At 48.5% G+C, this 16,443-nt stretch overlaps 1 protein-coding gene across 1 annotated transcript; it reads right to left on the bottom strand.

Moving 5' to 3' along the window:
- Positions 1-788: 788 nt before the first annotated feature.
- On the bottom strand, positions 789-9,386 carry PIGT (phosphatidylinositol glycan anchor biosynthesis class T). The gene is made up of 12 exons (XM_008161648.3): positions 9,180-9,386; positions 8,478-8,655; positions 6,472-6,599; positions 6,076-6,176; positions 5,831-5,917; positions 5,215-5,302; positions 5,008-5,105; positions 4,753-4,918; positions 3,925-4,125; positions 2,328-2,493; positions 2,149-2,232; positions 789-1,433 (listed from the first exon to the last, which is right to left on the bottom strand). The coding sequence occupies exons 1-12, from the start codon at positions 9,364-9,366 to the stop codon at positions 1,181-1,183; spliced, it is 1,737 nt and encodes a 578-aa protein (XP_008159870.2). The 5' UTR covers positions 9,367-9,386; the 3' UTR covers positions 789-1,180.
- Positions 9,387-16,443: the final 7,057 nt, after the last annotated feature.

The raw sequence follows: 16,443 nt of genomic DNA on the forward strand, positions 1-16,443 counted from the left end.
CCCAGGGTGATAAAGAATATGTAAAGGCAAGTTCAGGGAGCTGTGGGAGCAGAAGGAAGGGGCACCTACAGCAGCCCAGTGTTTCAGGGAAGACTTCCTGGAGGAAGCAACAACTCATCTGGCTCGGGCAGCTGAATGGGGTGTGGTTGGTGGAACAGGGCATTCTAAGCCAAGCCGCTATGACGGGAGGGAGGGACAGACTGCAAGTCACTCATACAGTTGATGCCAATTGTGCCAGAGGAAAAGACGGAAGATAGGGCAGGGATGGGCATCCACCTAAGGACCTGTTTTACAGGAATCCAGAATTGTATAACCAGAAGGGGAGGTGGGCAAGGCCCATGGGCGCTCTAAGGACCACCTGCAACACAAGCTCATGAGGAGCCTGATAAAAATTTGAAGGCCAGGCTACAACCAGCCCAACTGAATCCATAGGGTCTGGACCCCAGGAAGCTGCATCATTTTCACTCTTACTTGTGGGAAACAAATAGTTGTGAACAATCATTAGAAAACCACCACACACAGCTCCCGCCTCTGCAGCTCTGCCCTTGCTGATAGGGGACCAGTTCTCAGGGCCCCTAGAAAAGGCAGAGGATGATTCATTTTCATGGTCATGGATGTGCTTACATAAACGCTCCCAGCCAAACCCAGGGAGTTCTGGGAACTACTGTCAGAGGAGGCCAGTAGGGGAGGAATAAGCAGACTGGCTGCAGTGGGAGGAGATAGGGGAGTTTAGCAAATAAGCCCTAGTCCCCAGTTCTTCCCAGTCTTAAGGAGACAGGAGGCAAAGAACCAAGGAAGCAGCCATTTTTTATTCCACAACCAGTAAATCCCATCTACCACACCACCGTGGTAGCACAGCCGGGACGTAGGCCAGTGCTGCCCAAGAGAACTTCCTGCGCTGATGGAAATGCTTGCCCAATACAGTAGCCACTTATCCACTTCTGGTTACTGAGCACCTGAAATGTGGCTAGCACAGCGGGGGAAGTGAAATTTTAAGTTAATTTAAATTCAAATGCCACATTGTCTCGTTGCTACTGCACTACACAGTGCAGCTCTAAGCTCTGGCCTAGTCCAGGGGCAGTTTGGGGAGAGCAAGTACCAGAAACAGTCCTTGGGGTCACACCACCCCTCCCCAGAGAGAAAGAGCAGCCCCTGCTATGAAGGGTCAGGTCTCAGGGTCTCAGAGAGGGGGGACGCCGCGGGCCCGCCGGATAAGGTTAGCCAGCCTCTTGGCCAGGCCGCCCGTTCTGGGCTCCTCGATGTGGAAGGTCCGGGTGAGGAGATTGTAGAAGGAGCCATAGCACACGGCCACCACCGTGCACGTGAGGCAGATGACGTTGTAGGGCATGCTGAAGTCCGGCGTTGGCAGGTTCACCAGCAGCGGCTCCGTGTAGAGCCGCATGAAGTAGCTAGAACTGTCGGAGACTGGGAACCTGGGGGTCAGGGAGGAGTGGTGAGGCAGGACCCCTGCTCCTCCCTACCGTGCCCCATCCCCCTCGGGCTGCACTGGGCCAATGCTTGGCGGTCGGGATTTTCAAAGTTCTCTTAGCCTCCCAACCTTTCCAACAGACATCTGAGATGAAGGTCAATGCATAAAGCTGACGGAGAGCTGCCTGTGCTGAGGGGAAAGGGCCCTGCCCTCACTTGGCTGCCTCTTCCATAGCCGTCCGTTCTCAGCTAAAGGCCGTCTCCTCAGAGAAGCCTTCCTGGATACCCACCAGGTCACTCCCAGCACCACCTGGGACCCCACTGCTCTCTGAAGCAGAACCTCCCCTCTGGCAGTTCTCAGGGCCCCTAGAAAAGGCGGAGGATGATTCATTTTCATGGTCATGGATGTGCTTAGCAGTGGCCGGGCAGGGGCAAGTCTTTTGTTTACTGTTGGGCAGCCGGCGCTCTCTGGAGTTCCTGGCATTCCGTAAGTGCTCAACCAAATACTTGTTAAGAGCATCATTGAGTAAATATAGGCTTTAAATACTGCTTTTCTCACCTATCTATTCTTCTGGAAGCTTTGGAATCATTTTATAAAGTCCGTATTAACATTACAGACCACTGGGACTCTTATTAGGACTGAGTGAAATCTCCACATTGCCCAGCCCACCCTGCAGGAACCGGACCATCCGAGTCGATGCCTCCTGAGGCCACACTTACAGGCTGCTGAAGAGGGGACTCTCTTCCCAGTCCACGGGTTTGGCTGCCACCATGCTGGGCACGAGGGCACTGAGGACAGACGGGCTGCAGAGAAGCAGGCAGGTATTCCGTGAGCCAGGGTTGGTGGCAGATAAGGTGGGTGAGGAGGGCGGGGGCAGCAAGTGGGGGTCGTCGCCCACCTGACGTAGAAGCCGTGGTTGGGGTCCGGGGTGTACTCGGTCCACTTGAGCAGCGCCCGCTCAAACTGGATGGAGACCTTGGTGACCGAGCTGGCCGGCAGCTGAATGAGCATCTCCAGGAGGTGGGGCTGCAGCCGGTCCTGGGCAGGCTGGTAGTGGATGTAACCTGGAGACAGGCAAGGCTCAAGCATCACCCATACCTCCTCCCTGGGGTCAGACTACCTGCCCCTCCTGCCCCACCTATCGAGGCCTTGAGGCCCAGATCTGGGCACCCAGAGGTGGGCTCTGGATCAGAGAAGCCGGGCAGGCTCAGGGAAAGGAGCAGGGTCTCAAAAAAGGAAAAAGATGTTTCCAGGGCAGCCATCCAGGCAAGCGACTGATCAATCTTCACATCACAAAAACTGGGCAGCAGACATCAAGTGCCAGAAGTGATGCAACAAGAAGTTCACAGAACCACCTGGGCGTTTTCCTGCCAAAAACAGGGGACCTGAATCTAATCAAGTCTCTAATACTAACCATCAATACCCAAGAAATACAGGGGATGCAGGAACATGTAAACACTGACACAGAACAAATCCAGAATGTAGAACATTCTGTACAACAAATGACCCAGCTTGCCCAACAAAACAAAACAAAACAAAACAAAACAAAACAAAACAAAACAAGGAAACAGTTACAGATTAAAAGAGACTTAAGCCCTGGCCAGGTAGCTGAGTTGGTCAGAGTCTTGTCCCAATATGCCACACTAAAAAAAGTGGGGGCCGGGGGGGAATGATAAAAAATGAGAGGAAGCCGGAGATTGCTGAAGCTACTGCGGGGGCAGGGGAGCGGATTACACTATTCCAGCTGTGTTTGAAGTTTTCCAGAGCAAAAGGTAAAAAAACAGCCTACAAAATACACAGATAGGATGTTCACAGCAGGTATTTGGAAGGTGGTACAAGTAGTGGTGCTGACAGTAAGTAAAACTATTAACCACAGGCTTGAAAATATGGGAAACGACAGAGGGGTTTCAAGATGACGTGAAGCCTGGCCATCGGGGGTGTGCGCTGATTCTTCCTGAGAAGTCCTTTCTGAAGCATCAGTCTCTCCCCACTCCAGAGAAGAACAATGCTTTATTTAGTGCCATCCTGGCACCTAACAAAAGCAATCAGGAAACATTAACTCCCCTTCAGAAAAATAATGGCAAATAAAAATAAATGTTAAAAACGACACTTCTTCCCTCCCAAGGAAGCAAAAACCATTATCTCCAGGCTTGTAATCTTTATGCCCAATACTCTGTTGTTCTTGCTAGCCCTTCGCTAGCAGAAAGCCTGTGAGCCATCACAAAAGACTGCCTGGGCCCCAGGAAGGAGAAAGCGAAAAAGAAAGGAAACTACTGCCCTCCTCAGGCCTCACTAAGAATCACAGTCTATGAGTGTCGATTCTTTTTGCTTTATAAATTACTCCAGACCTGGCATTAGTAACTATTCCTAACATTTTCTGCCTGTGTAGTTTTTCTTGGGTACGGACTTCAGGAATTACCCTGAGAAATGAGGGTTTGGGGGACCTGGAGGGAGAGCGAGCGGGGTGGGCAGGGGTGGGGAGACCCAGCTCTCACTTGGCTTGTTGTCCTTGCCCTTGGAGGTGATGGTAAGGGTGTGCACATACAGCCGCAGGTACCAGGGCACGATGTCCAGGAGCAGCACGGGGAAGGCCCGGTACGGGTGGGTGTTGTACAGCAGCGTGCTCAGCTCCCCGCTCTGCAGCCCGTAGCCACTCACGTACCGCTGGGCGTGCAGGAAGGGCACTGGCGGGGCCTCTGCGTAGACCAAAGTCAGCCGTTAATAGCGCCTACAGGACAGGGTCACTCCCACTGCCACTCCCCAGGTCACACTCAGAGTCTCAAAGCCAGGAGGACATGGTGAAGAACCTGGCTACCAGAACTGGGAAGCCTGTGTTCCGGAATCATCCCCATCTTCCCCAGCCCACAGCGATACAGAATTACTATTATTTCATAAACACTCGTATGTGCTGAGCTCTGTGCCCCTGCCAACCATACCAGGTGCTCTCATGGTATTCTGCACTTTTCCTGGGTAACACTGAACACAGTTGCAATTACTTAATTGTTTGATGCCTGCCTCAACTAGCAGACATTGTTTCTCAAATGCAGATACTATCTTCTGTCTTCAAAAAATGTTTGTTGATTAAATGAATGCATGGACACACTCCATATTTTACATTAGGTATCTCATCTAGTCTGCGAGGTGTTTCTGTCCCCATTTTCCAGAGGAGGCAGTAAGGTTAGGAACCTGCCCAAGGTCAGAGAGCTTTGAAGAAATGGATGTAGAACCAGATGCTGACTCTAGAGATCTGAGTCTAAACACTAGCCTGTTATCTCATGATGATGAGCTGACATCTCAGTGTGTGGTGGCCCGCCCTCACCCACCATTCTCTGGGGGTCTCTTCCACTTGAGCTGGAGGTTGAGGTTGCGGGAGCTGTTGATCACGGCCGTGTCAAGCAAGTCGTAGACAGCATAGGTCTTCCGGGTGCCTAGGATGACATCCTGGTATGTGTTGAGGGGAGGCGGGTTCACCTCCAATGTCTCATTGTCCTGGGGACACAGGGCAGGGCTGAGAAGTGAGCAGAGGGGCAGACTGGCCTTGGGGACGGAGCAATGGGTATGGCTGGAGACCTTGGTACCTGGCTGTAGCTGGTGATGTCCACGTACACTTGGCTCTCTGAAGCCAGGGGGCAGGGCTCTGTGAGGGTTCGGGAGAACATCCGGAAGAGGGACCAGTCTGGGGAGAAGAGAGCAGGGCTGAGTGGGGGCTGGGACTAGGACTGATGTGCACAGATGGGGTGGGGCTGGCAGTGGGTGAGCAGAGATAAGTTGCCATGGTAGCTTACCTTTCTTCCCCTGCCCCGTGACGAAGGCATCAAATACAACGGAAAGAGTCTGCCTCAGCTCCCAGGAGATGCTGGTACAACGAGCATTCTACCCAAGGGCCAGACAGCAGCAATGAGGACATATCACTCCAACCCCAGAGCCTCAGGGACTCCTACCCGGACTTGGTCCCTTGTCTACAATGTATCTTCCTACCCATTGATTTGCTACCACTCACTACTGAGCACTTGACCCTGCGCCATACCCTGTGCCAGCAGCTTTATGCATCAGCTGGAACCATCGCCAACAACCGTGGGAAGTACTACTACCATTACTCTCACTTGACAGATGGGGAAACCAGGCTCAGGGAAACAAAATGACTCACTCAAGGTCATGCCAGCGGTGAGTGGCTGAACTAGCAGGTACACTGCGTAGCTATTCTGAACCACTAAGCTCCATGACAAAGATTCACTGAATGCTTGCCAGGCAACCACTCGGTTTCCTTGGTGCGTGGCCAATGCCCCAAGCAGTCATCACTGTATCTGCCATTTACTACTGGCTCAGCCTGGGCTACGTGCTTTGCCTGCACTTTCTCCCAGAGCCTCTGGATGGCACCCACCCCCATTCGCCATGACTTACTCTGCAAATAGGGCGGATGTGCACTGCCTGGGAGTGGTAGCTAGTGTGGAACAAGCGATCAGCCTTCAGCAGCATAGCGAGGCCTGCCTGGAGGAGGCGGGAAGAGAGGAAAGGTCAGTGCCCTGGGCACCTGGGCATGAGGCGGAGGTTATCTGCAAACACACCTGGCTGACGGCAGAAAGGGCATTTGCTAACTCCATCCACTCTCTGGGGCTCCCACCACGTTCAGACCACTCTGGCCTCACCTTGGAACTACAGGGCAAGAGCTTCTTCCAGGGGGTGAGGTTCTCGGTGCAGACAACCTCCCGCGGCAGCACGGCGTAGCGGAGGAAATAGTGATCCGTGTCTGAGGAAGACAGGGGTCTGTCTGGGGTGGGCCTGGAGGCCCCACTCCTCGGGACCCACACTCCTGCTCCCCATACACCTCTCTGGCGCCACCACCCTAACAGTCCCAGCTGGGAGTGGGACCCTCTCCTCCCCCGGGAGAAAGAAGGCAATGCGCAGACAGCACAGTCTTGGGAAGCCTTCTTCCGGGGCCTGCACACCCAGGGGATTTATGCTCTGGCCCCACTGAGGAAAGAGGAAGCAAAGGTTTGGATAAGAGGTAACAGGGAAAAGGAAATGGCCACAGGGCTTCTCACCATTGGCCAGCCCCAGGGGTTTGAAGGAGGCAGTGGGGGTGACTGTGTTGGTGGAGTCGATGAAGTTGAGAGAAGCGCAGAAGATCCCTGAGAGGACGTTACTGAGCTCCTTCCAAGATGTATCCACACTGGATGGAGACACAAACCCCCCACTGTCCCAGAGCTGCTTCTGCTCCCGTCCCAAAGCCTGCGTTGGCTGCTACACCATTAGACCGGCTAGTTGACAGAATTGGAATGGCATCACTGCCCCTGCTCAGCCCCTTCCTCCTCGCTCCCTGCAGCCACTCAGCTCCTGGCTCAGGTGATTCCTCTTCCTGCCTGGGAACGCCCCACTCACTCCTCTCTGCCCACTTTCAAGGAGGCTCCCTCCTCAACCACAGCCTCCACCTGTGCTGCTGTGGTTCTGCCCATCTGAGCCTCTCCCTAGACCAGGGGTCCTCAAACTTTTTAACCAGGGGGCCAGTTCACTGTCCCTCAGACCGTTGGAGGGCCAGACTATAGTTAAAAAAAAAAACTATGAACAAATTCCTATGCACACTGCACATACCTTATTTTGAAGTAAAAAAAACAAAACGGCAAAAACACCCGCATGTGGCCCGTGGGCCGTAGTTTGAGGACGCCTGCCCTAGACTCTCCTGGGAAACGGCTAAGTGGTGGCAGCATCATGTCCTAAGCATCGTTTCTCCTCTACCAGGCTGGACGCAGCCTGAGGACAGGGAGCAAGTCTGCTGTGTTTCACAGCCATGGGAAGTGCCCCCCATCTCACAGGCTGACAACACTCATTGATTCATACTTCTCTGTGACCCTGGGCAGGAAGGTGAGTAAGTCTGGGTTCTACCTTCAGGGTGGCAAGTCTTACATCTGTAAAGACTCACGGAACAAGGGAAAACAACTATTCTGGGATTTAAAAAAAATAAAAAACACAGCAAATCAAATCAGGTGTTTTTTTTTTTCATAGAGAAATACCAAAACAGATTTGCTCTCTATATTAATCATAGAAAGCATAAAACTAGAAATCTAAACATCAGCTCCACATTACAGGCAATTGGGAGCTGAGGGAAGACAGTGAGGGCAGAGCAGATGGGGGAAAGGGAGGGGCTGTGTTCAGGTAGAAGCCACTGGCAAGTTTGTGGGGGCACTGCTTGCTCCTCATCTGATATCACCTTAGTGCTGCCCTGGGCTTTTCCGATAATCCTCTGTTCAGGGCTTTTCAATTGCTCCAAGCTTCGAGCCTCATATAAAGATTGCACACTTGAAGCCTGAAAGCTCTACCCAAACCAGAATCGTGTTTCCTTTGGTGTGCACAACACTGACCCACATAGCATGTCTTACATTTTTAATTCCTTACTGTATTTAAATTTGCCAATTTTCACAATAAAATCTAGATTTCATGTATCTCTTTAAAAAAAAAAAAGAGAGAGAGAGAGTATCTTACAACAGTGGGCCTCTATTCCCATACCAACAATCCAGAGGGGATGAGTGGCAGCCATCCTCTCAAGCTCTGTAGCCTGCTACAGTCCCCACCACTCCCTATTATCGCCCTAAAATTTATTTTATCATAAATAAATTTTGATATTATGCTATTGATTTTTCCTGGTGGAATTAAGAGGAAATTGTGGTACAACAGCAATACCTAGCCCCTTCCCCTCCCAAACAAAAGCAATTCCTCTAATATGGAGATCTGGCATCTTGTAAGCCAATTCTAGCCCAACAGTGTTTTGTTTGGTCTTACATCCAAGCAAGCTTCAATTATTTGTTATCTGCCTCTGCAGAGGTACTTATGTGTTACCTCCGGTCTGGAAGTAGGTAGGGGAAAGAAGTATATTCAGCGAAGTAAAGCATGCTACTCAGTGGTAACATTATTTCTTACTTCCAAGGCAGTTTTCCCCCCCATAGAATGACTGCCTGCTGGAGCTGCTGTCCCCAGTGGCAGTGGCAAGAAGACAACACTTTCCCCCGCCACGGTCCCTCCATGGCCCGCACCAGGCCTCAAGGTGCGCACTCACTCAGTGACGGTGTCTTGGAACCAGACCCAGAGCTCTGCACCTGCTGGGGCCTGCAGGAAGGGTGGCCCCCAGTACCGAGTCCTCCAAAAGCCCTGAGTGAGTGACAGGTGCAGCTCCCGGAGAGAATACTTGGAGATCAACTGCCCCAGGGCTTTGGGGAAGAGCCTATAATGAGAAACTAGAGAAGGGGGAGCAGGTGAGAGATGATCCTGGAGGGAGGGTTCCCAGTCCCCCCAAAGAAGCAGTACACGCAAGCAAGGCTCTGGGATCGGAGAGATCTGAATTCCAGACCAGACTGTTACCAGCGATGTGATCGTAAGCAAGTGCCTTTACCTCTCTGCACCTCTAACCTCTTCCTAGTAATCTTTCCCAGAACATAGCACCCAGAATAAATGGCAGCCAGCAACAACATCATCAGTGTTGTAGACAGAGGGCTCAAACTAAAGTTCAGAGTGGCAGCCTGGAGCTGCGGAGCGAGCACTGGGCTAGGAGTCGCTGCCCCTCCCCGGACCTTAGTTTCATCAGCGGTACAATGGGATTCTTCAATAACTATCCCATCCTTCCCCCACGGACCCACTTTGTCCGGCTCCTCGCCCACGGACCAGAACCCCACCAGGGACTAGGCCCCTCCCGCAAGGCTTGCCCCACCCACTCCCAGCAGGTGTCCCAGTTATCTTTATCCGTCCAGTGTCGTCCTCTCACCTTCTCCGCGCTGCAGCTCCGAATCCCAGCGCGTGCGGAACTGGAATGTGGCGGCCACGTCTCCAGAAGGCAGCGGGGTGATGACGAGCTCCTCCCGCAGGCTGTCGCGTGGGCGCTCTGCATGGCCCCAGCCGCCTGGCCCCCGGAGCAGCAGCACCAGCACGGCGAGCCGCACGGCTGCCGCCATGCCTGCGGCTGCTTCCGCCCCCCAACAGCGCCCGCCCCCACGAGAGACCAGCCTCCAATCGAAAGAGAGTATGAGAAGTGACTTCCGGCACCATCCCGGAAACGAGAGTGCGGTTACCGGAGCAACGGGCAGGCTAGGCCCCTTAGGGCTGGTGCGTTTAAGTGGGCTGGGCGCTGGGAGGGTAAGGAGGGTGGTGGGTCTGCGGCGTGGCTGGGCGCTGGATTGACGTAGCCGCACCCACGAGAAAGTGCTTAATAATACCGAATGCCTCTGTGGTAGTTGAGAAAACAGACTGAAAAAGATGAATTACTTTTGCGAGGTGACAGGGCTTTGCTCCTGCTTCCCTCAGCTTCTAGTGTCTCCATTTGCTCTGTCCTAAAACTAGCCAGCTCCTCTGGTGGCAGAGCTTTCCTGCAAACCCCTAAATAACTGGCCCTTCTCTTATGAAAAATTTCAAACATACGGCAAAGGTGAAAGAATGAACACCTGTTTTCCCCTCACCTAGATTCCACCATTAACATTTTACTATACTTGCTTCATCACATATTGGTCTATAAATCCCTCAGCTCATCGTATGCTTTAATGCATAAATTGCAAGTTGGTCCGACGGTTGTGGGTTATTGTTAAGCTGATGAATGCATAAATTGCAGACATAAGTAACAAATATTTCAGCATGCATATCATTAACTAGAGTTCAATATTTGTTTACATTTTTCTTTTAGTGTAAAATCTACATACAATGAAATGCACAACAATGAAGGGAAAATTCACTGAGTCCAACAAATACATTCACCTGTGTACCCAAACTCTTAAGATATAGAACATTCCTAAAGCCCGAGAAAGTTGGCTAACGCCCCTTGCCAATCATTCCTCCTCCTCCCCACCTTCGAGACAACCTCTGTTGATTTTTCTTCATAGAATAAGTTAATCTGTTGCAGAGCTTCATATAAATGAAATAATCATATAGCCTGTATACTTTTTTGTGTAAGGCTTCTTTCATGGCAAGAATATTTTTGAGGCCTAGCTGGTTTGGCTCAGTAGATACGAGCATCGGTTTGCGGACTGAAGGGTCCCCAGTTGGATTCAGGTCAAGGGCACATGCTTGGGTTGCGGGCTCCATCTCCAGTAGAGGGTGTGCAGAAGGCAGCTGATCAATGATTCTCTCTCATCATTGATGTTTCTCGCTCCTCTCCTTTCCTCTCTGAAGTAAATATATATATAAAGGGTGCCTTTGAAATCGTGTTTTTGTATGTATCAGCAGTTTCTTTTTATTGCTATATAGTATTGCATTATATGAATATACCATAGTTTATCCATTCTCCTGTTGATGGACACCTGAGCTCTTTCAAGTTTTTAGTTATTATGAACTAGACCACTGTGCAATTTACTTTGTAGACACGTTTATCACTCACCTTGGGTAAAATTTTAGTAGTAAAGTGTAGGTTAGGTGTATGTTTAATTTATTTTTCTTGCCAGTTTGTTCTTGGGCAATAGACCTATTCAAACTTTCTGCCAAATCACACAATTATAAACACCAAGTCATATTATTTTAGAACTAGAAAAGACATTAAAGATGATCAATACTCAGACTATCCAGCTAAGGAAATTAAGTTAAGAGTAAGTGAGCCCTGGCTGAGTAGCTCAGGTGGTTAGAGTGTTGACTCAATATGCCAAGTTTGGGGGTTTGATCTCCTGTCAGGTCACATACAAGAAGCAACCAATGAATGCATAAATAAGTGGATCAACAAATTGATGTTTCTCTCTCCCTCCCACCCCCCTTCTGTTTCTCTCTCCCTCATGCTTCCCTCCCTCCTTCCTCTACTAAAATCAGTCAATCAAATAAAAATTAAAGAGAGGCAGTGAAATGGCATGACCACAGTCAACATACCGCTGGCTGCTGATCCTGGCAGAGTAAAGTCAGGTCTCCAACTCCTCTCTCTTGCTGTCCCTGCCTCTTTATAGAGAATCTCTCCCAAGTGAAAGACTAATGAGCACTCAGCTGAAATGAATCTTGTAGCAAAAATTTCAGAATTCTTTGCAACCTTTTTATTAAAATTCAAATAAATCAGGATCACTGGGTTTATTTTCTTCTGCTTGGGGGTGTATCTCCAATAGCACACAGGAGTTAAGCCAACAGGCTCTGACTGCCGTAACCAAGGGAAATGGGAGGATCTGGGAGTCATTTTGTTTTCAAGATGTTTCCAGGAGGAGCATGTTGGGCGGACATTCTCTGGCCCAGGAAGCTCGGTACCAACTTCCTTTGCTTGTCCTGAGTACCAGAAAAAGCTCGACTGCTTGTTGCATCAAAAGATAAGGTTTTAAATCTGATTCTAAGTCACAAATATTATACAGTGTTTATTGAAAATATGGCAATTTGTACTAGAAAATTGTAGGAAAAATATCTTTGCTCTTGTTGGAACTTCAAATATAGCAACTAGTATTTTTTTTAATTTGTTTATTTTTTTTTTATTCAATTTATTAGGGTGATGCTGGTTAACAAAATTATACAGGTTTCAGGTGCACAATTCCACAAATCATCTGTACACTGTATTGTGTGTTCATCATCCCAAGTCTTTATGTTTAATTTTATAAGGAACTGCCAGACCTTTCTCCAAAATGTGTCATTTTATACTTGTACCAACAGTGTATGAGTTTCTGGTCAACATTTGTTAATTTTTTTTCTTTCCATTTTAGCCATGTGGGAATGTGTGTAGTGGTATTTCATTATGGTTTTAATTTGCATTTCCCTGGTACCTAATGATGTTGAGCATCTTCTCATGTGTTTATTGGCCATTCATGTATTTCCTTTAGTGACAAGTATATTAAAATGTTTTTGCACCCTCCCCTCTTGTTTACTGGCTCGTTTGCCTTTTTATTATGGATTTGTAGGGGTTCCAGTGTTAATTCCTGCTTTAGGTTTTCCAGCTGCCCTATGGGGAACACATTCACGAAGAATTTTGCATATGGTCTCTTAGTAAGATTCACAACCATTACTTCAATGAAGTGCCAAATTTGGTGTCAGGCAGGTCTGCCAAGATATACCCCAACCAACCAGAGAGGACGTGTCAAGAAGGTGTCATTATCTCATTATGATGTCACTCTACTCCCATCCAGTATTCCTGTCCCACTAGACATGGACTAGAAGGCCATGATTTTAGATGTCAGACTAATATGGATTCAAATCTCCCACCAGCCTTAATCCATATGAGCATGAGCAACCTGAGTGTCACTTTCCCTCCTCTATAAAATGGATAAATCTACTTTCAGGGTTGTTGTAAGGATTAAAAGTATGGACATGTAGGATCTGGAATGTAGTAATTGCTTAATAACATTTACTCAAACAACTCTTTGAGGTAAGTGCTATATCTAGTATATCCAGTTCAGAGATGAGAAAATTGTTTTAAGGTCACAGTGAGGGATGGAGCCAGGACTAGAGGCTACACTATCAATCTCAAAATTAATTTTTTTTAAAGTGGCTGCCATCACTATGATTATGATTTTGTTTTCTATGCTTTCTTTCCTTTTGAAATTGCCTGTCCCATCATTCAAGACCCAGCTACCTCCAGAGAAGTCTTGCCTTCGCCCTCTCTAGTGTGCCGCAGTCCTCTGTGCACTTCTGTTATAGCCCACATTACATTTCCATTATCCTTGGCCATGTCTGCTCCTGGAAGAACTCTTGGTTGCCTTGGTATTTCTGTTGCCTAAGCAAGGAGGCTAGCTAGTATATAGTAGGTGCTCAGTAATGTTGAACTAACAAGACATCATTATAGCACAGTTCCATGTTGCCTCACCCTGCCGTGCTGTTCACAGTATCAACTTCCGTGCCCTCCTGGGGACAGCTACAGTGAGCCTTCCAGGGAATCTTCCCCTGCATTGTGGTCTCTCCTATTTGCTCCACACACAGGACTCTATAGAATGAGTTTGTCTTCTTTCCTCCTTTCCAGTCTATGATTAGTTTGTACAGAAGAAGCCACACTGCGGCTGAGAGACTAAAGGCTGGGCTGTTTGCTTCGGAATTGGCTCCAAATCATCCTCCCATCTCCAAGGGCACTGTGTGGCCTGAAGCCAGCTGGAGATGCTGGCTCGGAAGGCCAGCCAAGCCCCTGTGGTTTGGCAGAAGAAGAGGTCATTGTCCAACCAGGAAGTGGTCCTGGGGTCTCAGCTGACCCTAGACTTTTCCAGGCAGGGCTGAGATTCTTAACAGCTGAATTAAGGCTCCCCATCGGTTCACAAACAATTCTACCTCTCCAGAGGGCTGTATATAGACCCCTCTTCCCAGCAGACTCCCTGTTCAAGCCCCACAGATCCTAGCTAGCATCACATGCCTGGGGTACTAAGAGGTTTGTTGACATACTGACAGCAACCAAGCTAGTCTCGCTTCTCATCACTCACCTTGGAGGGGAAGTTCAGTGATCCCAGGAGCTAAGGACCCCTGCATAGCAAAGCTGCAGAGCTTATGGGCTGCAGCCCAGGAGAATGAGAAGCCACGGTCAGACAGGAGGTTGAGCCTTGCTGCTCCAAAGGAAGAGAGAAGGCACAAGAGGACAGACAGAGACCATGTGTACAGCATAGTTATAAGCAACCAAAAAGAACTACACAATTGAACATGATACTGGGCCCTAACCCAACTTAGTGGATGATCTCAATTTGGACACGGAGGCTTTTAGACAAAAGAAACACAAAACTCCCACAAGTTTCTCCCTAGCGCTAGGAAAAGACTTAAGAACTGTCGCTTACAATGGTCTCCTGCAGGGGTGAAAGCAGGATGGAACTATGGGAAGACTGAAGCCCTGTCACTCAGCCTAGGTGACACAAAGAGCTTTGGGATTTGGGCTAAAGGTCACTGATCCATGGTTAGTGTTTGATGTATGAAGAAAGGGTGGCATGATTTGCTTTTTCTAATGTGAGAAAAGACTTCATGTTCCTTAAGGCTGGATCCTATAACGCCTTCTTTCATTCCCACTCTCTCTCTGGGCAAACTCATTGGCATCCATGGGTTCACTTACCACCTATGCATTGGTAACTCCTGTATTTATCTTTCCAGCCCAATGCTCTCATCCAAATCCTACACTCATGGGTCCAACTCTCTACTTAACATGACCCCTTTGATGTCTCAAAAGTACCTCAAACTCATCATGTCCAAAACCAAATTTATGACCTTCTTCCCACACCTGGTTCTTTCCTAAACTCGCCATCTGGGTGAAGCACCCTGTTGTACAAGACAGAAACAACAGTGGCACCCTGCGCCCCTTCCTCTCTCACACCCACCTATCCGGTCTTCTGGAATTTGCCTCCTAAATATCTCTTCATTCCTACTGCTTTTCTATCCCCCACCACCCTCACCCTAGTCCCTTACCTCTTATCTAGTTGACTGCAATCATCTTCCAGTTTCCAGACACCCACTTTGGTCCTCTCCAATCAGTACTCCGTAAGGAGCCCCTCTAGCCATTCTGCCCCTAGTTTACTCCTACTCATCTTTCAGATCTCAGTTCAAATGCCACTTCCTCAAGGCAAACACCTTGTGGCCTCTCCGAATAGGCTAGTAACTCCTTTCTAGCACCAGAGTTGCAATTTTACATTTGGCCTCCTCAAAACTCTAACCTCTGTAACAGCAGGACGGTGTCTTTTTGCCACTACACTCCTAAGGCCATGCTCAATGTCTTGCACATGTTCCACACTGATACCTAATATTTACTGAGTAAGTGTCATTTGTTTATACCCAGTTAAGCTTATCATCACCACAATCTTCTGGGCCACAGTTATGTCATGCATGGATTATTGTGTTGTTTTATGTCTCTCTTGACCCTGTTCTGCTCCAATATATTTTCTACACTGCAGCTAGAATTATCCTTTTAACAAGCAAATTTTACCACTTGTAACATTTCATCACTCCCAATAGAGTTCAAATTCATTAACGTGGCCTCTAACATGTAAACTGCTAGTTACCTATCCCTGTCCTCTTGTTCCTTAGTAATATAACCCTGATTTTATCAAGACAGCAGTGTGCCCTAAAGAACTATCCCAGCCTTCCCAGTAGCCAACGAGCTTCTGAGAGGTTTGAGAGGTAGAAAAGCAATCAGATGCATTGGTAATTTAGTGACTTGGAAGGGTAATTGTCCTTCCAATGGTCAGAATTTCCTTTCTTCTAGATAGTGCCATGTCCCTATGTCTATAAAATGTCCATACATAAAGCATTTCTCATGTTAGCAAGTGCTGGCCAATGAGATGAAAGTGAATAGAACTTCCAAAAATGCTTCTTGATGTGGGACTAGACTGCTGGGTGTGCTTTGCCCCTCTCCAATTTCTTCTCTTGCTTTCTGCCAGTTTCAAGGAGATGATGGTGGGGCTTCAACAGGCATCTTAGACATGAAATATCAATGAGAATTTGAGCCACATGCCTGGGATGGCTGAGCAAAAGAGCCAAACAGGTCCCTGGTGCCCACTAAGGAGCGGCCAGATAGCCCTGTAGTTTGGACTTAAGATGAGGACATAAATCTGTACCTTAAGCTACTGATATTTTCCTAGCAGTCAAATTGAAACTGGGTACAGGTTTCTAAGCATTTTATGACTTGATCATTGTCATCTTACCTCTCCCTTCACCTCCTCCTCAAGTTCAACAGTTCAGCCAAGCTGAATTTTTTCAGTTTCTCACAGCTATTACCCTCCATTTAAAGTCTTCCCAAGCTGCTCTTGCTGCCTGGAATACAGCCCCCAACTATCTAACTCCTACTTACCCTTTGGATATTGGCTTCAAAATCAGCTCTTCAACAACCATACAAGCCAGGTTAAGATGCCCGTTTTCTGATACCCGAGTACTTCCTTGTCATGCTATTTATTGCACTGGGAACTCTGGTATTTACTTTATCTCCTCCCCCAGAAACAGGAAACCCCATGGAGGCAGGGATACCGCCTGTCCTATTCAAAATTGTATTCCAAATGCCCAGCACAGGTGTGCAATAAATATTTCTAGAATAAATGAAACAAATGAGTGAGGGGGATATGGTGTTGGTTTCAGAGCTAAACAAATACAGTGGGTTTGACATCTTTGCAATGTGAAAAATGAAGTGGAATGGTTGG

This window comes from Eptesicus fuscus, chromosome 12 (assembly GCF_027574615.1).
Source record: "Eptesicus fuscus isolate TK198812 chromosome 12, DD_ASM_mEF_20220401, whole genome shotgun sequence".
NCBI lineage: Eukaryota > Metazoa > Chordata > Mammalia > Chiroptera > Vespertilionidae > Eptesicus > Eptesicus fuscus.